Source organism: Capricornis sumatraensis, chromosome 1 (genome assembly GCF_032405125.1).
Source record: "Capricornis sumatraensis isolate serow.1 chromosome 1, serow.2, whole genome shotgun sequence".
Lineage (NCBI taxonomy): Eukaryota > Metazoa > Chordata > Mammalia > Artiodactyla > Bovidae > Capricornis > Capricornis sumatraensis.
In genome coordinates this window covers 101,272,819-101,298,742 of record NC_091069.1, presented here as the reverse complement: position 1 = coordinate 101,298,742, position 25,924 = coordinate 101,272,819, and the positions used below count along the sequence as shown (strand labels likewise).

General features: G+C 45.4%; 1 protein-coding gene across 1 annotated transcript in view; it reads right to left on the bottom strand.

Annotated features, from left to right (window-relative positions):
* Positions 1–25,924, bottom strand: part of AFF3 (ALF transcription elongation factor 3) — a 565,373-nt gene that overhangs the window by 269,561 nt on the left and 269,888 nt on the right. Inside the window, exon 5 of the mRNA XM_068973380.1 lies at positions 24,931–24,978. Coding sequence (XP_068829481.1) covers positions 24,931–24,978 — 48 coding nt within the window. The remainder of the gene's footprint in view (positions 1–24,930; positions 24,979–25,924) is intronic.

The following is a 25,924-nucleotide window of genomic DNA, read 5'->3' as shown; positions in this document are numbered from 1 at the left end:
TATATCATTTTTATATCTTGTTGCTAGGCAACATCTAAGAATGTGGTTATTGCAAATGTGTCTGCTTTCTTGTTTAAAAAAAAAATCCACTTCTTAATTCTGTTAAATTAGCCCCGTTATTGATTCTGTGGTCTTTCCTGAGTATATTGATTGAGGTTCATCCATTAGCTTGGGGGGAGGAGGGGGAGGACAAGGCAGGCTTGCGTCTGTAACTAGAACGCAGACATTAATACTAATCATTAGTTCTCTTGTTTGTCACTCTTTGTTTTCATACACAGACAGGTAGAGTTCCGGCACCCAGAGATGCGGTCTTCAAAGGATGAGAGGAAGATGGGGACAGAGTCTGCCAGTGAATGAAATAAGTAATTACACGTATTTTTCTAGCATGAGCTTCCTATCACCGATGGTCCTGAGGCCCCAGAATCTTTCTTTATTTTCTTTCTCTTGAAGTTTGACTCTTGTTTCAGCCTCTGTTTAGTTGTTCTTCTTTCCTGCTGATGTGCCACATTACAGCCATGTCCCCTGTCACTTAAGAGAATGAGGGAGGGGTACTCAGAGGCGGTGCAGAGGGTAAGGAAAGGTGACTGGTCATTTCCCATGAAAGAGAATTCTCCCGGCCTCTCTCTCAGCCACTCTTCCTGGACCCCTGCTAATGGGAGGTGTCTTCTCTTCACCCTGTTGGTGAGGGAGGGACTCTGACCCTACAGTGATGGGGATGCAGAGTGGGGTCCTCCCGAGGCTAGGCAGAGGCGATGGGCAGCAGCTTATCGGTCCCATTTATCCTCAGCCTGGGGAGAGGCTCTCAGCGTGTAGAGTGAACCAGCAGGGGCTGTGGGAGGCAGGCAAGAGGACAGGGTGACTCTACAGGGGGGGGACCTTGGCTTGTTCTACTAATTCCACAGGCTGGCCGGGAACTAGACTCCTTACTTGGGGATGAGCAGGAACAGCACCTGGTCCCTTGATAAGGAGGGCTGTTTGGATAGGAGACCTTAGCCACGAGGATGGAATAGGTGGGGGCTTGTGGTAGGATCATGTGAAGCCCTCCTGGTTTCATCAGATCTCAAGGCAGCACATAGTACTGAATCTCAATCTTAGTTAGTCCATCCAAGAAACAGATGATTAGACTGGCTTTTCTGACTTCAGGGCAAAAAAAAAAAAAGAAAATCCAGGACCGAGGAGTCAAATTTACAGTTGTGGCTGACCAGGAAGACCTTTCTATCAGCTGAGAGACCACAAAACTAAAGAGTCTCTTTGGGGACATCACAGCTCCCCACCCAAGGAAGAACAGAAACTTTCAGCTCAGTTCAGTTCAGTCGCTCAGTCGTGTCCAACTCTGTGACCCCATGAATTGCAGCACGCCAGGCCTCCCTGTCCATCACCAACTCCCAGAGTTCACTCAAACTCACGTCCATCGAGTCTGTGATGCCATCCAGCCATCTCACCCTCCGTCGCCCCCTTCTCCTCCTGCCCCCAATCCCTCCCAGCATCACAGTCTTTTCCAATGAGTCAACTCTTCACATGAGGTGGCCAAAGTACTGGAGTTTCAGCTTTAGCATCCGTCCTTCCAAAGAAAACCCAGGGCTGATCTCCTTCAGAATGGACTGGTTGGATCTCCTTGCAGTCCAAGGGATTCTCAAGAGTCTTCTCCAACACCACACTTCAAAAGCATCAATTCTTCAGTGCTCAGCTTTCTTCACAGTCCAACTCTCACATCCATACATGACCACTGGGAAAACCATAGCCTTGACTAGACGGACCTTTGTTGGCAAAGTAATGTCTCTGCTTTTCAATGTGCTATCTAGGTTGGTCATAACGTTCCTACCAAGGAGTAAGCGTCTTTTAATTTCATGGCTGCAGTCACCATCTGCAGTGATTTTGGAGCCCCCAAAAATAAAGTCTGACACTGTTTCCACTGTTTCCCCATCTATTTGCCATGAAGTGATGGGACCAGATGCCATGATCTTAATTTTCTGAATGTTGAGCTTTAAGCCAACTTTTTCACTCTCCTCTTTTACTTTCATCAAGAGAAACTTTAGCAGGGATTAAAGTTTAGCAGGGATTGCTGCCTTCTTGCATGGGAAATTCCATGGACAGAGAAGCCTATGGGGTCGCAAAGAGTTGGACATGACTGAGCGACCTCGCTTTCCTTTCCTTTCCTGCTTTAGGTTCATGGGCCGTCCTTCTAAGGGGGATTCTGTGAACTTATAGGAAAGAACACATGCCAAGCCATTTCCTCTCACCTGTTTTGTGTTCTCTCCCTTCCACCAGGATCCTAATTCCTTCTGTGACTGTTGAGGGTGCAAGAAATAGCCCTGAAGGTACCAGTCGCCCCACCCAAACAAAGCAAGGAATGTTTGGGGGTTAGGCTAAGATTTAGGCCTCAGCTGAGCTTTGAGCCCTTAAACATGGCTTTGATAAATTCTTTATCAAATTTGTCAAAAAGGGATCATGACCCCTAAATTCTTTGAGGTCGTGATTGAGTCCACGATCGGCGAGACATCGAGGTTTCCATGGACTACTACATTCCATCAGTATGTCTCCCAGATTCATCTATATCTTTCAGAAATGATGGAAAACTACAAAAATAAAGAAACCCACTTGAATGTATTGTGCCATGGATTGTAAGAGAAACCCATGTAAGGATTCAGCATTCAAAATGGACCGCTTGTTGCTATTTGCAAGATAGTACGCTGGACCCCAGACTCCCCAGATGGTGCTAGAAGTAAAGAACTCACTTGCCAGTGTGGGAGACATGGATGTCTTTGGGGGAATGGATCTATCTGATTCACAGTGCTGGCTTCAGTACGTGTGCTGAGACAGAATAAATGCTCAGGGACTATGTATAAAATGAACTTTTAGGCACTCATGAATTTCAGAGCTCCCCTAATAGGCCAGTGATTTTTCACTCATGAGCCTCTGGAATTTGACTCAATACTCTATCTCTCTATCTATCCATATGAAGCCCAGGATGAGAAAAAGGTCTGTTATCCCTGGAGCAAATCTGGAGTGGAATGAGTTGTTTACTGGGAAGGGCAGTGACTGTAGCTGAGGACCACTCCAAGGCAGCTAGGCATCCTTCAGTTGCTATGCAACCCTAGGCATTTCCCCTCATCTTACCTGGGCTTTCTCACCTACCCTGGTTTCTTGTCTAGAAAATAATTACACTTACACTGTCATGTTATGGAATACCCACAGGGCACAAAGCAATAAACTTATGGCTTATTTAAGCCAGAAAATAAAGCTAAAGCAAAGGACAGGATTAGTCCAAATACCTGGGCTCAAGTAGGAGCATTAGACTCTTACTGCCTCCAGGCAATCGTGGTCATATGCAGTCTTGGCTTTGGGGCATTTAAGAGCAGTACTTGAAAAAAATCTCATTTCCTACGAGATTTTTGTCAAAATCTGTGCGTGGGCTTGCGTTGGTTTTCACTATTTATTTTATTGCTGCTGTAACAAACCACTTCAAAATTAGTGGAATGCAAGTGATTCCACTCCAGATTCGCTCCAGGAATAACAGACCTTTTTGCTTATCTTGGGCTTTATATGGATAGATAGAGAGAGAGATAGAGTACTGAGTCAAACTCCAGAGGATCATGAGTGAAAAATCACTGGCCTATTAGGGAAGCTCTGAAAGTCATGAGTGCCTAAAGTTCATTTTATACACAGTCCCTGATTAGTGAGTGTGCATTTACTATCTTACAGGTCAGAAACTCGGAGGCCCAGAACTGGCTAGAATCAAGACAGTGGTAGGGTTGTATTCTGTTTTGGATGCCCTAGATTCGGACACAACTGAGCGACTGAACTGAACTGAACTGAACCTAGTGGAGAATCTGTTCCCCGCCCCTCCCAGTTTCTAGAGGCTGCCTGCATTTCTTGGCTCATGGCTCCTTCTTCGATCTTCAAAGCCAGTAAAGGCTTTTTCACACCCCCATCTCTCCGGTTCTCTCTCTTCAGCCTCTCTGTTCCACTTATAAGGGCAGCTGTAATTACGCGGCACCTACCCAGATAGTCTAGGATCTTTCCCCATCCCAACATCAGCTGCCTAGCAACCTAATTTCTTTGTTCCCTTAACTCCCCTTTGCCACATAAAACAGTCCCATATTCTGGGGATTAGGAATGTAATTCTAATTACATTAGGCATGACTCTGTCCCCCACAGTGTCTGTATATGATTCATTATCTGTCTATCAAGAGCAATGATGAGGACTTCCCTGGTGGTTAAGAATCTGCTTGCCAGTGCAGGGACAAAGGTTTGATTCCTGGTCTGAGAAGATCCCACACACCACGGAGCAACTAAGCCCAAGCACCGCGACTACTGAGCGCAGGTACTAGAGCCCACGCTCTGCACCAGGAGAAGCCACCGCAACGAGAAGCCTGCACTACGCAACTGGAGGAAGTCCATGTGCCACAATGAAGACCCATGCAAGGAAAAGTAAAATACTTACATACATTACAAACATTTTTTTTAAGACTAATTAATGATGGGTTATGAATTCTGTGGGTACAGCCCAGCAACCTGGTCAAGAATTTTTATCACCTTGAGAACTTTATATTCTAAGGAGCATAATGTATAAAATATTAATTACCATCAGAAAAAACCCTAGCATTCATAACATGATTTATAGTTGCTAAAATACTTGGACATATATATTTCTTATTAAATCCTCATCACGACTTTGTAGGACATGTAAGGAAAGTATTATTATCTCTAATTCACAGGTGAGTAAGCTGGGGCATGGAGGAATTTCTTTTCTCTTATGACAGTCACAACAACAGCAGATTTCAACTTGTGTGTGCAAGTGTGCTGTGTTGCTTCAGTCGTGTCCAACTCTTTACGACTCCATGGACTGTGGCCTGCCAGGCTCCTCTGCCCATGGGATTCTCCAGGCATGAATACTGCGGTGGGTTGCCATGCCCTCCTCCAGGGGATCTTCCTGACCCAGGGATCAAAACCATGTGGGTGCTTTACCACTAGTGCCACCTGAGAAGCCCTGATTCAAACCTAGATGCAAAACCTACTCATACTGCAAAACTCTGACAGGCTATGTCATGTCAACATCTACCGCCCGGAGAAGCGGGAAGAGATCCTGTTTCTACGGTAGGAAAGGAAGCCCAGCTGTGGGGCCGTTCAGAAACTTTGTAAGGAACACACAGTACGCCTACGCCTCTCGCAGAGCCGACATTCTCCCGCCATCACCCCAGAACCTATCCCTGGTCCTCACTGGAGACAGTGACGTGATGACAGAGCGAGAGGATAGGAAGGGCTACGTAGACAGCCAGCATCACCACAGGGCTGAGGGGCAGCAGAGCAATTTGTGCACTTCACACCCAGAGCTGAAGGGGGGCTGCGTGCTTTAATGTTCTGTGTGTTAATAAAAGCAGCAGCTGTGAATGGCTGCAGCCTGCCATGCCCGCTGGCCACGAGGTACCTGAACACATGTAAGGGGAGGGGAGGAGTTCTGTTAAAATCGGGTATTCCTGCTTGCCACTCTGGGTTCTTTTATTCTCCAAAAAGGTACTTTTTTTTTTTTTTTTCTCATGTAGAATCCAAGGTCGGAAACCTGTTTGCTCTAATGATCTCACAGATGGGTTCTGATGTCTTAACTTAAAAAATAAAGGGACTGATTCTCATGCTCCACCAAAGAGATGGACATCCATGAAGTGTGGCCACCCCATAGACCATCTATAGTGACTGCGTTTTGGTCACCATCGGCCACTCTCTCCATCTGGAGGCCACCCACAGAGGCCGTGAGAAATGAAATCTTTTCCAGGGATCTTTGAAGAAAGCCCTGCAGGTGAAAAACTAACAGAAGCTGAAAAGTCATGCTTGCCTGCCGGTGGAGCCCAGCAAAGTCTCAGGGAGCACCCTGGGTGTCCCGTTGTGGCATCCTCTGGAGGTAAGACCTGCTGGGTCCCAGAATGCTCACTGGTCACCACCTTAAGACGTGGCTCTGATGGTTAAACTGGTAGAGGATGAGAAAAATGAGAATCACTGGTAAAGGAAAACACACAAATTCAAAGGCATAAAGGAAGCCCAGAGTGACTCCCTTTCTTAATTGCCTAATACAATCCCCACTAGATGCATAAATTACAGTTCCTATTAACAGCTCTATGAATAATAATCAGTTTACTTTCTGACTTGTACCTAAATATACTTTTCTATATGATTTCATCTTTTATTCAGCTGTTTAAAAGCAGAACATCTAATTACAGTTCCTATTAGTCAACATCATTTTTTTCCTCTTCTTTGCCATGGAGCATGTGTGATGACTGATTTTCTAAAAATAGAATTCCTTAGCATATGGAACAAATCATGTTATTATTAATGCATCCCCAAATGACTCTGCATTTCAGTTCCCTTAATTATTTAGTCATTGCTGATTATGTCTTTTTACAATTCATTATCACATTTTTCGCAACAGGAACATTTTATTCATTAAGTGTCAAAATGAACGGTTTGACCTCATAAAAAAGACACAGTTTTAAAAGTCTGTGCTTCTTTTCTTTAATGTTTTCACACTATATGATAACACGGCACTAAACGGAAAGTTTTTCAAGGACACTGTAATACACACCTAATCGGTTTGCGGTGACAGCTGTTGTTGGCTGACCTTGGGGTAAGCGAGGAGGTGGGTTATGGAGCTGCCCTTGGCACATCTCTAAAGATCAATCCAGAATAAACAAGGAGTTTGGGACTAACATGTACACACAACTCTCTATAAAACATAACCCACAAGAACTTACTATACAAGGAACTCTATTCAATGTTTTGTACAACTTATTTGGGAGAACAGTCTGAAAGAGAATACATGTATATGGATAACTGAATCACTTTGCTGATACACCTGAAACTCACATAACATTGTAAATCATTTATACTCCAATATAAAATAAAAGTTAAAAAAGAACCCTAATTCAGTCACACTGGGATGTGCTCATTTTAAACAAACATACTATCTGTGCAAGAAGATTGTTGTACTAGTTTTAATCACAAAGCTAAAACCAGCTTTTAAAAAATAGCTCTTCAAGTAGTACTGGGAAACTCTGGATAAGAAACATTTACTAAAATGAGAACTGACTCTTCATAAAAATTAATTGTGCCCTTTGGTTGATCCTCCGGAAGTTATAGAGCCAGATTCTGACCTGGACTCTTTAATAAGGCCTGGGCACTAGGGCCCTCATGCAGATGTTGGCTCATGATTTCGGGGAGGTCCATGTACCTCGTCTGAGTCCAAATTGATTGTAAAAAAATTTTTTAAAAAGCAAAGGGAAAATTGGAAAGGATTAAGAAGGCTGAGAATGAGACACGCTTATTGTTATCTGGCTAAAGCCTTGTCTCTGAGATGTGAGATTTTCTTACAATCATGCTTCATTTGTAACCTAGATGGTAGATACTACCATAATGTAGGGGTTTCCCTGGTGGCTCAGATGGTAAAGAATCTGCCTGCAATGTGGGAGACTGGGGTTTGATCCCTGAGTCAGGAAGATCCCCTGGAGGAGGGCCAACCCAGGGATCGAACCTGGGTCTCCTGCATTGCAAGCAGACGCTTTACTGTCTGAGCCACCAGGGAAACAGAGGGCATGGCTACTCACTCCCGAATTCTTGCCTGGAGAATTCCGTGGACAGAGGAGCCTGGTGGGTCACAATCCATGGGGTCACAAAGAGTCAGACACGACTGAGCGACTAACAAAATGGTAAACTTTTTTATTAGGTATACTTTCTATTTTCGCATGTACCTCCTGATCATGCTAAAACTGAGTCCTACTGAACAGGACGTGACAATGGAACTTGTTTTTGTCTTTGTCTTTTGATTTAGAACAAGCAACAGATGCCATATTGTCAAAGGGAGGTGAACCTAGTCAGGGCAGAGCTCGAATCAAGTGACAATCCTTCATACATGGTCTAAGAAAATCAACTCATTTCCTTTCTCACCTCTTCTTTTAAGGGTCCATGTAGAAGCTGGAGATTTTCTTTTCTTTTTGATACCCCTTTAAAAGATTCTTTCTTTCCTTCCTTCTTTTCATATTTTGGCCGTGCTGGGTCTTTGTTGCTGCATGTCGGCTTTCTGTAGTTTCAGAGAATAGGGGCTCCTTTTTATTGCAGTGTGTGGGTTTCTCACTGGTGGTCTCTCTTGCTGCAGAGCACAGCCTCTAGGTGAATGCGCTTCAGTAGATGCGGTGCACAGGCTTAGTTACCCCGTGGTATGTGGGATCTTCCTGGACCAGAAATCGAACCCATGTTCCCCGCACTGGAAGGAGGATTCTTAACCACTAGACCACCAGCGAAGTCTGAAGTTGGGGATTTTCTGAACCTACCTCTTTGAAGACTCCCACTACTTTAACTGTTCTTCCAAGCCCGAGTCGATTTCTGTGTTTCGCACTGCTCGCCTCAGTCTTAACGTGGGAAGGATTTATATTTAAGTAGGAGGGTTCTATGTCATTTGCCAATAAGACAGCTGCTCCAAGCAATCTACCAAGTTTATTTCGATGTGAAAATACCGCTATAAGTTAGAAGCTATGCATAATTTTTAATCCTTTGTGAGCTCTCAGAAGGAGTCTTTGGAAACACAGTAGACTAGAACATATATTATGGAAACTACTTTGCCTGGGTAATCTGATTCATAATTAGGCATAATTGGTATAACCATATACTTGTAAAAGCAACGAAAGGGGCATAAATCGACACAAATGAAGGTAGTTTTATCATAACTAAGAAGGCAAAGAAATTTAAATGAGCACTTTAACTGTACTTAAAGAGATAAAAAAAAAAAACCATCAACCACCTACAAACAATGTTCCACCAGGGGGTGTCGTCTGCATTTACTTGCTTTCTGGCTGCTTTGCAAGTGTATGCACCTGAACAGTTGTTTTAAAAAACGGTAGTTTTGTAAAGTGATTTATAATGTCCCACTGGCTTTCATATTTATTCCGAGGAAGTATTGTCTTTCTATTGTATTGTTTGTCAATCAAACTCAAAGCGATTCCAATGCTTTTGTTTTCTAGTAATACTACCTTGTAAAAAAAAAACTGTAAGCAGACACCTAGACTCTAGATATCTAGGGGAATTTGCTATTAATCCCACATTAATCCTTTCCTGTAGGCAGGAGCCCTTTAGCAAAGCAAAGATTTCCTAGCAATAAAGATAATCCCGTCAATACTCTACAACTGGGTTTTACAGATGGATATTTCCTTAAGTGAACCTCATCTCTAATGAATTTGAAACTACTTGATTATCCTAATGAGAATAATAGCAGCTAACAGTCATCAGTTTAAAAATAAACTGTTTATTTCGATCACAGCTTTGCTTTGGTTTACCTCCAGAACTGTGTGTGATGAATGAAAACATTTGGTTAGACATGTTGACTCACGAAGATGTGTGTATCCACAAATTTATCTGGCAATAGACGTTACAACCACATCACATAATGAGTGAGAACAATGCCTTTCTTCTTTGCGAAATGCACACTGTATTGAAATCTCTATTGACTGGCTGTCACCGGGCTGGTCAGTGGCAGAGCTGTTTGTTGAACAGAGTGTCTGATGCAAGAGCTCCAGCTGGGGTGAAAACTCACACCCGGGCAGGCAGGGGTGCGGGCTGTGGTCTCTTGGGGCCTCTGACTCTCCATCTTTATCCATCCCTCTCCTGGAGAGGAGGACCATGTTGATTGCTGGAGCTCTTACGAAGAGTAATATGGGCAGGTGGTGTCAGTAACAGAGCTTTATGGAGGGAGGCAAAACACAGGCTGATGCAAAAGGACCCTGTGCTTCAAGACGCACTACTCAGTAACTGGGTGATACAGAAATACATGCTAGAGACCAACTTGTAAGGAACTGTCAAAGGTACTCTTTGAAAAAATTTACTTATTTATTTACTTATGGCTGCGCTGTGTCTTCATTCCTAAGGGAGGGCTTTCTCTAGTTGCAGTGAGCAGGGGCCACTCTCTAGTTGTGTGCGGGCTCCTCATTGCGGTGGCTTCTCTTGTGGAGCACAGGGCTCTAGGGTGCACGGGTTTCAGCAGTCGTGGTGCATGGACTTAGTTGCGCCGTGGCACACGGGATCTTCCTGGACCAGCGATCATATCTGTGTTCCCTACATTGGCAGATGGATTCTCAACCGCTGTACCACCAGGGAAGTCCCTCAAAAGTACTCCTGTGCATCCCTTGTGCCACATGTCAGGTATCAATCCTCAGCCAAACTGCTGGAAGCCCTGTACAGCTTCTTCCCACTGAAGCAACAGTGGCAGCCACGAGCATCCTTTTATAGCATCGAGGCCAGGAGAGAGAGGTGATGCAAACACAAGAGTCCAGATGCATCCCCACAAGGAGAGCTTGCCTCGTCCTGTGTATTGAAAATCACTCTATCTGGTTTCTGAACTTAGGCTCTGGAGTCTGGAGTTTAAGCCCTAACCATGCGTATTATTTACTATGCGTTCCCCTCCCCTTATCTCAGTTTCCTGCTCTGGAAGATGAGGATGGCTTCATCCAGGGTTAGAGTGAGGATTGAAGGAGAAAGCACATAGCAAGAGCGCAGAAAGCCGTGGATGCATGACACGCCCTGCCACCAACATTGCTTCTGTTGCTTAAGTTCACACAGTCTGCTCTGGCCCACAGCGTCTATTCAGATCCCTGCACCTTCAAGAAAAGGAGGCTGTCATGCACTGTTGCTGATGGGCTCTTTATCATTTTTGGTAATAAAAGGTACAGCACACGTCCTGCAAGTTTTTACTTCCTGAGTTTTCCCAGTACCACTAAGACCTTGGGGTGGGGTGGGGGGTGGGTGGGAGGTTGGGTGGGCAGAAGGAATGCATTTAAAAAATGCTCCACCCAAAGTTATTGCTAATCTGATCTCCAAAACATGTGTTCTAATACATCAAATATTTTGCCCACTGCTTTTCCTTTCCATTTCCCCCCATGTGCACGTGCTTGGCTTTTGATGTGGCACACACTTTAAAAACACATTATTAAGCAGACAAGTCGGTCACCCCTGGAGCTGACACTCTGTCCCCTGCTTATTCTTAACAAGTCTCCTTTTGTGCTGAAGTAATTAATCATTTCAGCTTTCTAAGGGTTGCTGATGGTCTTTTGAGATGACTCCAGTTACCAAGGCCCCTCTACCCCCATCACTGTCTACACTGTTCTGAACATGTCAGGAATCTGCTCCTGGGTCTGTATTCACGTCACAGTGGGCTCCTCATTTCATACAACAATAACCACCAACGTCCGAAAGAACTTAGTGTTCACTTGCCTTTTTCCAGAGTCTGGGCTTGGGGTGTGGGTGGAGGTGTGAGTGAGAGACTTTGGTGGAAAAAACAAGGAAATAGAAAGGGAAAAGGAATGATCAGCTCTGATTTTGCAGCCCAGAGGGGAGGTTTTAATCTCAGGGTCCTGGAGGGAATCTCTCGGGACACCACCTTCTTCATGCATTGTGGCTGAATTTTCTTTCTCCCTTTTCTCTCTTTCTCTCTGGTTTATTTGGCAGCTGAGTTTTCAAACAGCTTTCCTGTTTGAAGCTGAATCTTTGACTCACCAGGGTCAGAGAATGTCATTTGGTTTCCAGGGTAGGTTGCGGGGGAGTTGGTCATTTTTAAGATGCTGTATCAACAATTTTAGCTAAATTTAGGTTCTATTTTTAAAAGCCTACCCTTCCCTGTCCTCCACCCAGGTAGCCACTGTTAAACTGAATTCAAAAAACAGGTTTAAAAATGACCAAAAATACTATGAGATCACAAGTTACTGCCAGAGAAAGGAAGACAAAAGTGATTCATAAATTAAATATGCAGATATAAATAAACCAATAATGTTAATTAATATAGATTCCCAGGGTGCTTTTTAGAAAATATGTACTTTATAAACAGAGACAAATCTATATTTGAGATCATTAAAAAGATATTTATGAGTAACTGAAGAATACAGTTTTAAATTAGCACATAATGTATCAATAATAATGCTGATCTAAGATTTTTTAATCAGGTTCCAGAAGCCTAATCAATGTTCATAGAAAAATACCTTTAAAAAAAAAAAAAGGAGTAGAATATAAAACGTTTAGTATTTTAAATTCCACAGAACCACAGAACTCTTGTTATTTAGGATGACAATAAAATAAGGCATTAAAATGAAAACACTGTTGTGAAAAAGCTGTATTAACAGACATGGGTAATAATAAACTACCCATGAGTTACACTCCTGTAACTTTTTAGGAAATTCAGGGGAGAAAGACATCCATTTGGATAAACAGATACACCTTTTTAGTGGGAGGCAAAAGAAGAGGAAAGTCTAAAAAATAAAATGGATCATCTCGTGTCAGAATACCCTGGTGGCTCAGTGGTAAAGAATTCTTCTGCCAGCGCAGGAGAGGAGGATTCGATCCCTGGATCGGAAAGATCCCCTGTAGCAGGAAATGGCAACCCACTCCAGTCTACTTGCCTGGGAAATCCATGGACAGAGGCGCCTGTAGGGCTACAGGCCATGGAGTTGCAAGAGTCAGACACAACTGAGCGACTAAAAACAGCAACAGTGTCAGGATACGACAATTATTTTCCAACCCAATACAACTCAATCCCCCTTATTTACGGGGGAAACATTCTAATACCCTAGTGGGTGACTTAAACCACAAATAGCAGTAAACCCTGCATACAATGTGTTTTTTCCTATATATGTTAATACATAAGTATGGTAAAATCTGGGCTTCCCTGGTGGCTCAGATGGTAAAGAATCTGCCTGCAATGCAGGAGACCCAGGTTTGATCCCTGGGTTGGGAAGATCCCCTGGAGAAGGGAATGGCAACCCACTCTAGTATTCTTGCCTGGAGGATTCCATGGACAGAGGAGCCTGGTGGCTACAGTCTGTGGGGTTGCAAACAGCTCAACATGACTGAACGACTCACACACACACACACACACACACACACGGGATAAATTTTATTTATAAATTAGGCACAGTCAGAGAATATCCAAACTGCCAGTATCTACTCTTGGACTTTTGGGCCATTATTAAGAAAAATTAGAACCACTTGAATAGAAGTGCCAAGACATCAAGAAGACTACAAGGTCACTAACGGGTGGGCTGCACTGAACCCCCACTGGGTTCACATCCCAGGTGGGATGGAGTGAGATGGTGCAAGACTTCATCACGCTGTTCAGGACAGCATGTGATTTAAAATCTACTAATTGGTTATTCCTGGAATTTTCTGTTTAATCGTTTCAGACCTCAGTTGACCACGGGTAACTGAAACTGTGGATAAAAGAGGACTACTGTACCTGGAGAGACAGAAAGGGGTGTCCTTTTCCTAACTTTTCAACAGAACTAAAAGTGTTAGGAAGCAGGCTGAGCACAGTGAATCTCCAGAATTTCTTGGCTAAACGTGGGCCCAGGAATGGAGCCACATACAAATGCGAAAACGCCTTGTGTGCAAAAACCAGTTAATTTGGAGCCTAAAGAATGCTGAGACTGGATTTCCTATTCTGACATTGCGGCTGTGTGTGTGGACAGCTTTCAAAATCAGAACAAAACAACGTGTAGATAAATATGGGCGCATGTTCTAAAAGTCAGGAAAAATGTCCTGAGTCTCAATCCCTATGTGTTTAAAATACGTACATCTCACTGCCTCCAACAATTATTAAAAAAAACAAGAACTGCACAACTATAAATCAAATATGTCAGAATTTACAAGACAACATACACATGAAATGGCAAAAAATAATCAGGTTTCTGTGGGGTTTTTTAAATGTTATAATGTCTACATGGGCTTCCCAAGTGGCACAGTGGTAGAGAATCTGCATGCCAAGCAGGGGACTCAGGTTCAACCCCTGAGTTGGGAAGATCCCCTGGAGGAGGAAACGGCAACCTGTTACAGTATTCTTGCCTGAAAAATCTTATGGACAGAGGAACCTGGTGGGTTACAGTCCATGGGGTCACAAAGAATAGGATACGACTGAGCACAGACAGCAGTGTCTAAATAATCATGAGTGTAAGAACTATAGGCAATTATCTCTTATTTAAAAGACGGATGGACTTGGATGGACTTGAAAACACTATGTACGTGAAAGAAGCCAGCCACAAAAGACCACATACTGTGTGATTCCATTTCTACGCAATGTCCAGAATAAGCAAATTTATAGAGACAGAAGGTGGGTCAATGGTTGCCTAGGGCTGGAGCGGATGGGGAAGGAAGAGAGGTGATGGCTGAGAGGTGGGGGTTATTTTTTTGGGGGTAATGAAATGTCCTGAAGTTAACTGTGGTGAAGGACACACAATTATATGAATGTACTAAAAGCCCTTGGATTGTAAAAGTTCAATGGCTATGTGAATTATTCTCAAAAATTTGTTTAAAAAACAAACAATATGATTAATATCTAGATAGATGTTCTAATCTTCCAGGCCTGTATCTTGTCAATCCTCGAATGATCATTTTCGATCTCAGAAATTAGTCAAAACTTTCCTGTGAGTACGTAATAGTAATGTGCAGCCCATCAGTGTAATATCATAACTCTCCATGTGAAAAAAATAAAGAACACTGTGTGTGATTTTCACGATAGTAAGTACAGTCTTAAAATGTACTTCTTGAGTTGATAACTTTGGGTAGATGTGCTTTAATTGTTCCAAGAGTGGCTTTAGACGGAGCATATTAGTCATGGAAATAGCTTTGACTTCCCTCTCCCGATTCCATGATCAACACTGTAATTGAATTATCCCTGCAAATTTAACACCTTGATTTCTTCAACTTGTGGATTCATCAGATATCAAAACAGAAAACTCAGTCTCACGGAAGATAATCAGACTGCAGTTAGCGGATACTACACGAAAGGTCTGAGCTCTTCTGGTGTGGACATCAGTGGTATGTCCTTTCCACTTCCAACCCTCAGGAGTTATTAAGTGAATTCTCATTGCTCTTGAATATGTCCCAATTGCAGTATGTGTCCTCATGCTCCCAGGTAACCCAACAATCTTGACTGTCCTTGGAGAGCCTATGTTTCAGGTTATGCTTCAAGCTTATGCTTCAACAAAGCAATTCAGTCTTTTTGGGAAGGACAACAGGGTAGAGAGCAAAAACAGACATTGAGCAAAAGGTCAAAGTCATTCATTCATTCATTATTCCTTATCTATTTATTCAGCATTAATTAAATATCCATTACGTGCTAGTTGCTTGCTAGCCCCTGGAGATAACGGTCACTGCCTAATGGGTCTTAAGAAAGACCATTATGAGTCCATACAATAAGTGCTGTGATAAAAATAAAGGGTCCCTGAGGAATATAGAACAGGAGCATGTGTTCAGACTCTGGCAATCAGGAAGGCTTCCTGGAGGGAGTGGCATCTTAAGTGAGGCTTAGAGAAAAAGAAAGAAACACTTGGATGTTTGGGGTCAGGGGTAGACAGAGTAAGAGTGAAGCCTGGAGGGGAAGGAGAGGGCTGTGGTGTTGCTTGTACAGAAGTCGTGTACAAAGTGGGAGGTGGGCAGAGGAGAGAGGCTAGACTGAACACCACGGCAGCTGGAGCAAGTGTGGCTCTGTAGACCACATCCAGGAACCCGACCATGTCCCGAGCCTGGGGAAGCCACTAACGTGTTTCCAGCAAACATTCTTTAGAAAGCTGACTCTGCCTGCACTGGGGAGAGCTAGGGGGAGGCAGGAGACTGGAGGCCAGAAAGGGGGTCTCTGGAGTGACCAAGGTGGGAAAGGATGGTGACTGAAGGATGGTGATGGTGACGGAAGAAATGGACCCATTAGGAGGAGATTCAGGAGAAAGCCAGCAGAGGAAAAGCCAGGCGCAGCAAGAGGAGACCTCAGGGCAGAGGCCTCATGACACATCTGGTGGGGCAATCTGGGGGCATGGGACAGGTGAGCATGAAAATCAGGGAACAGAGCCTGATAAATACACCTGATACCCATCTCAGCACAGAACATGAACCGAGGAAGCCAGCCCGTGAGAAGGAGAGAGAGCCGGGGTAGGAGACCTACACCTAAGGGGCAGTTACAGGGAGAGACGTCCATGGAGGAGACTGGGAGGGAACGGCCGCCAGGATGGGAGTAAACCCCGGGGGACGTGGCGTGAGAGATGGCATGCTGAGGCGGGAGTGCTGGTCAGTGGCACTGCACGCCCACCAAGGGCTCACAACACTGCAACGGTAAATCTCATTCATGGAAAGAGATAAATCAGGATTTGCGCAGGCTCCACATTCAAGTGCTTATCTTTATGAGGATGAAGACTCACTGAAACATAAAGAAGCAAAGCACTCGGAGAAGTTGTGAAAACAGGAGTGGACACACGACAGTGTGATCCAAGGGACCCCGCGGCTGGCTCTGTCGCACCTTCTACATTCTGGTGTCGCTGGGGCTGAACCATGCACGCCGCCTTTCAAAGGAACGCATCTCTATTTGTTTTCTCACCCACATTCTCTCTCTGTAACCCACTTGTCTTGTAAGCGCGGGCTGAGCTCCTCCTGTGAGTCTGGCAAGCGTTCTAAAGCACTGAGTAAATCTACTTCTTTTTGAGTCACATTCAATCTTATTATCTCTCTGGCTTTGTGGATGTACCTTGCAAGGCTAGAGCAACAGAAAACTTTAAAAATCAGGTATATTTAACACCCTGGTCCTCTCATGTAGTGCTGAAGTTCTCCCAGCATCCTGACGCGAAATGAGGAAGCTGTGTCCTTGACCTTGTTGGGAACCCCACCATCATGCAGTCTGGCTACTGACTCGCAGACCTGGCCCAACCTGGGCACAGCAGGAGGCACCAGCGCCCGAGCTTCCCTGACAGCCTGTAGCATCCAGCTGTTGTTACTATTTGTGGGCTTGCTCCTCTCCTCCAGGTGGCCCCTTCACAGCAAGATACTGACAAACATGGGAGCAAAGATATTGACTATGTCGAGACTGTGAGGGTAGAGAGTGTATTCCCACATACCGCCGGGCCGGCTAACATCCCCTCGTGCTTCTACACTCCTGGTTCTGTAAGCCCCTGTGACGTCTAACCACGCACGTGGACACGTAAACACAGAAAGGCAAAGTCACTCACTCCGGACTGGAGCTTCCAGACCTCCGAGGTCCCTCTGGCCATTGCCCTGAAGCCTCTGGGCTCAGAACAGATTCTGAATGACAAAATCCTCACCCTGCTTCTGTTAGAAACTAAACAGCTTTGGCATCTGCACTAAGCCTACAGAGTGTAGCCCATGGCCCTGAAACTAGCAGCAGGCTGCTGGATACCCCTGCATAGGCACCAGGACCCTCAGGCAGAGAGACACGGAGCCGCTTAAGTAGGACTTCTGGTTTCAGCCAAAAGGACTAATGACATCTAGCAAAACTGCACCTTCAGATGTAAACTAAGACGTTTTACATGATGTCTGTGTGTCTGTCCACCCAGGGTGTCATTGTTCAGTCTCTCAGTTGTGTCTGACTCTTCGTGCCCCATGAATTACCGAATGCCAGGCTTCCCTGTCCCTCACTATCTCCCGGAGGTTGTTCAAATTCATGTTCATTGAGTTGGTGATGCCATCCAACCATCTCCTCCTCTGTTGCCTCCTCCTCCTGCCCTCAATCTTTTCTAGCATCAGGGTCTTTTCATCCAGGTGGCCAAATGAAAAAAAAAAGAAAAATCAAAACAAGACACTGCCAAGTGAAACTCATATATCTTGGATAAGGCACGCAGTTTGCTTGGTGAGTTTCTCCAGACCTCCATCACTGCTACTTTTGCTTTGATTCTATGTTACTATACCAAGTAATGGGATATGTAAATAGGGCTCCTCTGCACTTATGCCCAACCTGATTTTGCCATTTGTGGGCTTCATTTAGTCATGAATAAAATCCTTACTACTTGAAACAAATGAAATAATTTACAAAGGAAACAACATGAGGCAGAAAATGCCTGTCTGCTTGGAAACAGGGCAGATCTGACCTCGGTCCAGTTCTGCAAATGACCCAAACAGATTGCTTAAAACAAGAGTCTCTTTGTTTTCTATTTTCTCCAAGAGGGGTCAATGTATTTTTGTGGCACAGTGGTAAAGAATCGGCCCGCCAATGCAGGAGATGCAAGAGATAGGTTTTATCCTTGGGTCAGGAACATACCCTGGAAGAGGAAATGGCAACCCACTCCAGTATTCTTGCCTGGGAAATCCCACAGATGGAGGAGCCTGGCGGGCTACCGTCCATGGGGTCTCAAAGAGTTGGACACGGCTGAGGGCGCGCGCGCGCGCACACACACACACACACACACACACATATTTTCATTTGGATTAAGGAGCTTGTGGACACTTGAGCATCAGGTTTCTCTTGGCACACCACTCAGGGCCTGGTCATGTAGAGGTGGCATGATGATGTATGTGGTATGTGATGGTAACCTCAACTCTCTCCTCTTTCACAGACCTCCCAGAAACACAACTGGAAATCTTCTTTAGGAGGCTCCTCAGTTGCTAGGAAACCAAGGAAGCTGAGTTCCCTCTATTTGCTGGACACCTGGCCACTCACAGTGTTAGGAAATTGGTATGGGTCTCCAGAATTTAGACAAGTCCCAGGTACCCACTTCATACAGGAGAAAGGCAATTCTACGTACATATCCACCATGAATATTTCGCAGGAAATTGGAATTAAATTAGTGACTAAAGATGAAAGCCAAGAAGACAATCTGCTCAGATGGTGCCCTGAAACTGTCTGTAAATCCATCCTTTATATCTAAACCAGATCTCAACACGGGCCTCTTATTACACCCTACATTATGAGGGTGGCTCTCAATAACCACCATCTAGAGCTGTCGAGCGTCAAATCTGTGCATTCTAGTTTCAGCCCCACATGACCCCATTACATTGTAAATGGATTTCATTTGCTGAACAAATGTTAATGCCATTCTACGTGAATGGATAATGCTAGGAAAAGCACCTAAGTATTACAGCACTGGAGTCCTGAAGGATGAAATACAGTGTAACTTAGAAAACTGTCTGTTAACAAACATATGTCAAGCCAGGAGGGCTCCCAGACCTTGGAGCTCATCTCCACAGAACTCCGTTATAATCTGCCCCTTGGTTAAATGAATTTTGCCATAATACATAGATTTACTAGGTCCCAAGAATGAAATTCTCTGAGGGAGGATAAAAAATAATTGTGCTTGAGAACATAATGTAATATTCAAATGACTTGAAAACAGTCACCTCAGCAAAAATAAGAGAGGGGAGAGGAAAACGAAATTTAAAGGTGAGATTGCTAATGTTGGCCATAAAACCTCCATGAGTTCAAGTGCACGCACACGTGATCAGGTACTTTCGGATCACAAACGCGTGGGAGCGGGAAACCTCCCTTATATGGCAAAATGCCTGAGTGGTTTCATGAATGAGCCGGGAGGTGCGTCTTGCCTTAATAAGACAGCACCGCAGGTGGGGGGCCATGCTGGTCCCAGACAGAGCTGGTCAGAAACCCCAGCTCTACTGCATGGCAGCTGTGTGCCCCTGCTCGCTGTTTAACCTCCCCTTGCCTCAGTTTCTTCCTCTGTAAAATGCGGATGAGAATAGTTCCCAACTACACAGCAGGCAGCTGTGATGGCCCAATGAGAAAACATAGGCAAGAGCCTTAGAAGAGTGTCTCAGACATAGTGAAAGAAAGAAAGTGAAGCTGCTCAGTCGTGTCTGACTCTCTACGACCCCATGGACTGGAGCCTACCGGGCTCCTCTGTCCATGGTATTTTCCAGGCAAGAGTACTGGAGAGGGTTGCTATTTCCTTCTCCAATAAATGTCATCCTGTCCTTGTTGGTGGTCCGTATAGAATCTGGGCTTCCTAGGTGGTGCTAGTGGTAAAGAATCCACCTGTCAACACAAGAGACGCAAGAGATGCAGGTTCGATCCTGGGTTGGGAAGATCCCCTGGAGGAGAGCATGGCAACCCACTCCAGTGTTCTTGCCTGGAGAATCCCAGGGACAGAGAAGCCTGCTGGGCGACAGCCCATGGGCTCACAAAAGAGTAGGACATGACCGAGCAAGTGAACACACACTCACGTAGAATTTAGTGGAAATGAAGAGCATGAATGGAAACCATGGCCTCTCCTCATGAGTGGTTTCTAAACTCAGGGCCCCCCAACCACCACCAGTTTGCTCCAGTCTGGACTCTGCCCCCTCTCCTCCACAGAAACAGCATTCCAGGCACGTCCCCAGCAGTCCAGTGGTTGACTCCAAGCTTCCAATGCAGGGGCACAGGTTCAGTTCCTGGTCGGGGAACTAAGATCCAGCAGGCGGCATGGTGTGACCAAAAAGTAAATAAATAAAAATAAATTTAAAAAGAAAAAAGAAACAGTACTCCATAAGGTCACCCATGACCTTTCTTTCCAATCCTTTGGGTGGTCTTCCAGCCTCCTCTCTCTTCTCCTCTGGGAAATTCTGAGCCCAGTTGAATGGAAATTCTCTTGGCTTCGACTCTGTGACTTTTCAGTCAAGATTTTTCCTCAGGTTCTCTGCTGACTCTCTCTCACATGGATTTGCCAGCGGCTCTTCCCTTGCCCGGCCTTGAAATGGTGGACTTTAGGCTCTCATTGCTTCTCAGCCAGTAGTCCCTCTCCGGGCAAATGGACCCGTTTCTGCAGTTCTACAACCAATGCGGTAATCCATCCAAAATGTTGGCCTGCCTTTCAGACCTCTGTTCTGAGCTTACGCACATTCTCCACGTCTACCTGAGTATCACAAGGCACCTCAAACTCAGGATCTGAAAATGATCGTGTGATGGACTCCCTCCTCTTACCCAGCACTTAAACGGGGCAGGACCCTACGGTCCTTGCCCACACCCATCCCACCCACCCCCCATGTCCTCTGCTTGCCTTTTGCTGTGGAAAACTTTAGTCAGAGAATAAGCTTAATCAGAGAAATGAGAAGTGCAGAGACAGAACAAAGGAGACCAACTAATAATAACGTAGTCATTAAGCACAGTCAAGGACCTTTAGCTCCTTTTCAAGGGCTACAGATAATATTCTGAGCCACAGCCTGTGAGCTGTCTTACAGATTCTGAAACCCCAGGTAGAAGAAGGTAACTACAGGATGATCAGACTGTACCCATGACGTTCCATTAGCTGGCACAGTTCTGAGAACTGGCCTCAGAGAAATGGGAACAAATCAATCGTAGAAGTGAAGATTGCTGCTGCTGCTGCTAAGTCGCTTCAGTTGTGTCCAACTCTGTGCGACCCCATAGACAGCAGCCCACCAGGCTTCCCTGTCCCTGGGATTCTCCAGGCAAGAACACTGGAGTGGGTTGCCACTTCCTTCTCCAATGCGTGAAAGTGAAAAGTGAAAGTGAAGTCGCTCAGTCGTGTCTGACTCTAGCAACCCCACAGACTGCAGCCCACCGGAGTCCTCCATCCATAGGATTTTCCAGGCAAAAGTACTGGAGTGGGGTGCCATTGCCTTCTCCAGAAGTGAATATTAACTATACCTAAAACAACCAAGATGATACGGTCAGACCCCCAATGACCAATTTAAAGATGACTGTCAGAGCTGACTGTGCTGTGTTTCTGCATGTACCCCCCCGACTTCTGTCCATAAAATCTCTTGCCTTTGTACAGATGGCAGCCTTCCTCCGCCAGTTGCCAACATCTAAAATAAAGGAAGCTTTCCTCTTCACCAGCCTGGCCTGTTTATTGGCTTTCAGTAACCACTCTTTTGGTAACAGTATCAGCCTCTCCCTCCATCTTCACAGGTCTCTACCCAGCCTCCCCCTCCTCCCGTCCCTCCTCCCCATGACAGCCCCAGTGTGCTCACATCCCTCCCAGCTCCGACCCTTCACTGGCTCCCTGCTGCTTAGCGGTTCCTGAGTGTGGCTGAGAAGGCACCGAGTGACTGGCCTCTCCTGCTGGGCTTCTCCCATCTGCCCTCCGGCTGCATGGGCCTCCTCTTTCCTTCCCAGGTCTCTGACAAGCCGAGCTCTTCGCCCCTTCTGATGGGAAGCCCCACCATTTTCTTCAGGTTGCTTTCCTGTTCATCCTCCAGCTCTCAGTTCACAGGTTGCTTCCTCAGAGACACTATTCTTGATCACAAATTAGGTAATAAATGCTAGAGAAAATGTTCAGGAAACCAGAGTATTTATCACAAATAGCAGGACAGGTTTATTTATGAGATTTAAAAAATAATGTAGTATCTATCTCTTCCAGCACACTGTTGGTCCAAAAGGGCCAGGGTCACATCTGTCTAAAACTTACCACTGAGGCCTGGTACCTCCCATATGGAAAGGGCATGCTGCTGCTGCTACTGCTAAATCGCTTCAGTCATGTCCGACTCTGTGCGACCCCTTAGACGGGAGCCCACCAGGGTCCCCCGTCCCTGGGATTCTCCAGGCAAGAGTACTGGAGTGGGTTGTCGTTGCCTTCTCCGAAAGGGCATGCTTGTTCAATGACTATCTCAATTTCAATTATTTTAAGGCATTTTTCATGACCCTCCTCTTCCTCCACAACAAGAGAAGCCACTGCTTTTCAGAATGAGATGCCTGCAAATAATTACCTCTGGCGATCTTGATGACATCAGGTTTGCCTGAGTTGATCCCAAGGGGAGAGAACCTGGTAAGGAAAACTGGGCTCCACAAAGACAGTCCACAGTAACCCAGCATTAAAAAGGCCAATACGCCTCTTTTTTTAGGGGGAAGCATATAGCACGTGGGATCTGAGTTCCCCGACCAGGGATGGGACCCATACCCCCTGCTTTGGAAGCCTGGAGTCTTAACCACTGGACCACCAGGAAAGTCCCAGCTATGCGTCTTGTCCATGATTTATAGGGAAGGGAATCCACTTGTGAGCCGTCACACTGATGCTCACCGTTCTCCTTTAGAGTATTCTTCCACTCACTCATTTATTCATTCATCCCACAAGATCATGAATTCTAAAGTCTAGACACTGGGGCCATCATGTGGGAAGGACACTGATATAAGACGGACACACAACCAACCCAGCAGGCTGTACCTGCGAAGGAGCCCCGTGCGTGTGTCTGCAGGGGAGGAGATGCTTAGAAGAGGCCAAAAGATCCTGGGGATTCCTGCTGTGAGAGGCAGGCGGTAGCCAGGAAAACACTCCAGTCAAAACTGGGAATGCCCACGTGCTCCTCTAGGAGCTCCCGAAGCACCAAGGGCCGCTACTGACACCTTAGGCTGCCAGGTGAGGGACAGGAAAATGCTCCCATGACGGCGCCAGCACCGCCAGCACCTCCCAGGCTGCACGCTCTCCTTGCTGGCTGTTCCTCGCGGCCTTGCAGTGAAGGCAGCGTCCCCCACCCTTGACCCTGCACATGTGCATAAATCAATTATCTCCTGGGTCCAGGCTTTCCCTCTTGTTCCACACCTGATCTGAGGTGGGCGGGGGAGGCACCCGTGGCATGATGGGTTAGGGGTCAGTATTGCAGGGAGGCAGGAGTGAGGCGAGGCTGGGAACTTCAAACCAGCTCTCTTAAGAAAAAAACAAATGATGGTTTAAACACTTGACTGCAGCATCCAGTTTTAAGTGATTTTCGCATTATCTAACACATATCCTTCTGGTACAAGAACTACTCAAGCTCTTTATGAACGCCAAGCCTTGCCTCGAGTGCAGAACGGAAAGGTCAAATGACAGAGCTCTTCCGTATCCTCAGAAAAGACAAGAAAAGATCAGAAGGGGCAGGACTTTTAACACAGTGAAACCAAAAAGAGGACCGGTATGTTGTGGTCTTCTCATTTTTCAGACAGACGCCAAAACCAATTGAAGGAGGATGGCTTAAACACTGAATATTGGGACCCAAAACGTGAAAGTATGTTGAAAGAGAAAAAGAGGCCAAGTACATTAGCATTTTACACTATTTGCATTTAGCCTGAAACAAGGCCCAGGAAAGAGAATTTAGATATAAAGTACAATATGTATTCTATTCAGCATATACTTAAATGCCAGGAATGAAGCTGCCACACATTTCTGACAACTGTTTTCTCTATAAACCTCTGCCACAAAACCAAAAATCATTACAAATTCAACAAACCAAGCTTCAATTAATTATTTTCATCAATTCCACAGTGAAGAGATTTGTGAAATAATGCTTTCCAGGAAGAATAAAAATATTCTACCTCCGAAAATGATTTGACAGTCAATGTAACATTTTAAACCAAATAACTGTATTATTGTAGCTCACAAGCAATTCAACAAAAAGTATGTAAGGTGTCCAAACATTAAAAATATATTAAAATAAAGTTGTTTTTTCTTTATAGGGAATTGCCACACCATCTGGTCTGATTTATCCTGGTGTTTTGCCCAGTGTAATATCAGCTTTCTGAGAGCCATAAATTATTAGGTTATTCCAATGAAAAATATGAGTGAAGAAAAAATATAGGTTGAAGAGGACATCCTGATTATAAGTCTGAATACTCAGGAGAACACTAACACGGCAGAAGAGCCCAGCCTAAGTGAATCTGTGTGTGAAACTACTTCACAGGTGTGCATGTGAGATGATGATGATGAAAAGGACAGGCTTAGAGAGAGGACCAGGCAAAATAATAACGTGCGTAACAATATAGAAATAAATCTTCAGCACTGAGCATTACCTCTTTGTCAGAGTGCTTCTGATTCTAATTAAGTTTGGGAAAAAAATAACCAGGCAACCCCTGCCTGACTGGGAAGCATGAACTATTAAAAGATGCTTTTAAATAGTAGGGAGATGAATGGGGGCACCCGAACACGAACACGGCCGTATTTTTCATCTCAACTCTGTTGCTCTATCTTCCAGCTGATCCCCTTCATACAGCGTCACCTCAGCCTGTGCAAAGGGGCCAGATGGAGGTGTACCTCCTAGGCTTCTAAAGGAAGCATGGTTTTGTAAAGTCTTATTTAGGAAACTTGGGTGATTACCCTCTGAAAGGGTAAAGATCGAACAACACGCGAACAATGGGCTCACTCTGACACTCTAGCCACACACCTCCTTCTGTTTAAAGCCTACATCAACCAACTGGTAAACTTTTTAAAAGAATATCCTTACCCGAATGATTTCTTCAACACAGCTGTTGGTTTCTCCAGATCGACTCTCCTGCAAGCAAAGGGTAAAAAACATTAAGCCTGATAGAACAGTCTTATCGTTACAATGAAAAGATGGCACGTAAGCCTCCAAACTGAACAGAGTTCGGACAGGGTACCATGCCTCACAGGGGACTTATAAGCTCCTTTCCTTAATGGGATCTCACCCATCATGGCTGATACCATCCCCTTCCCCAACTGCTGCACCACAGACAGGGTGGCCAGAGCTTCGCACACGCCCCAGAGTTGCAGCATTGGACCCTCCAGCCATGTCAACTCTCAGCAGGGCAGGCTCCTTAGGAGCAGAGCACACAACTGGCAGGAGTGAGCTCCATGCACCTGGGGCTCCATCAAAGTGCGGAAGGAAAGGTGGCCTCTACTGCAAAGGTACATCTAGTCCACCCACTGGATACATGCACGGGCCCTGCCAAATACCAAGCACAATGCTGGTAGCTGTATCACCCCCGGAGCCTAGATTTACAGGGTAATGGGCTGAAACCTGAAAGACCAAAAGAAGACACATCCTCCGAGGACATGCTGGGTTATGTCACCCACACTTCCCTGCGCTGAAGGCGTGGCACAGGCTCCAAGGAATGGGGATGTCAGGCCACAGCCAACTCTGGGGACCATTGTAAGTTTCAGAGATGCTGTGTGGTTACTGCTGGTGACATCCTCCCAGGGCATAGGAGGTGGTTTTGTGGGACGTGAAAGCAGCGTTATGCTATGTGGTTACTGCTGGTGACATACTCCCAGAGCAGAGGAGGTGGTTTTGTGGGATGTGAAAGCAGCGTCTGCAGTAGAAGTGCCAGCCATGATCTCAGCAAGACACTTCTCCAGCCTTTGATTCAATGACATTGACCAGCACTCGGCGTGACCTCCAGAATGAAGCTTTCTTCACGATGTCTTTCCCAAGCCCACCCTGTTCTCTCTTTCCTCCTCATGGTCCTCTCTCCCCGATG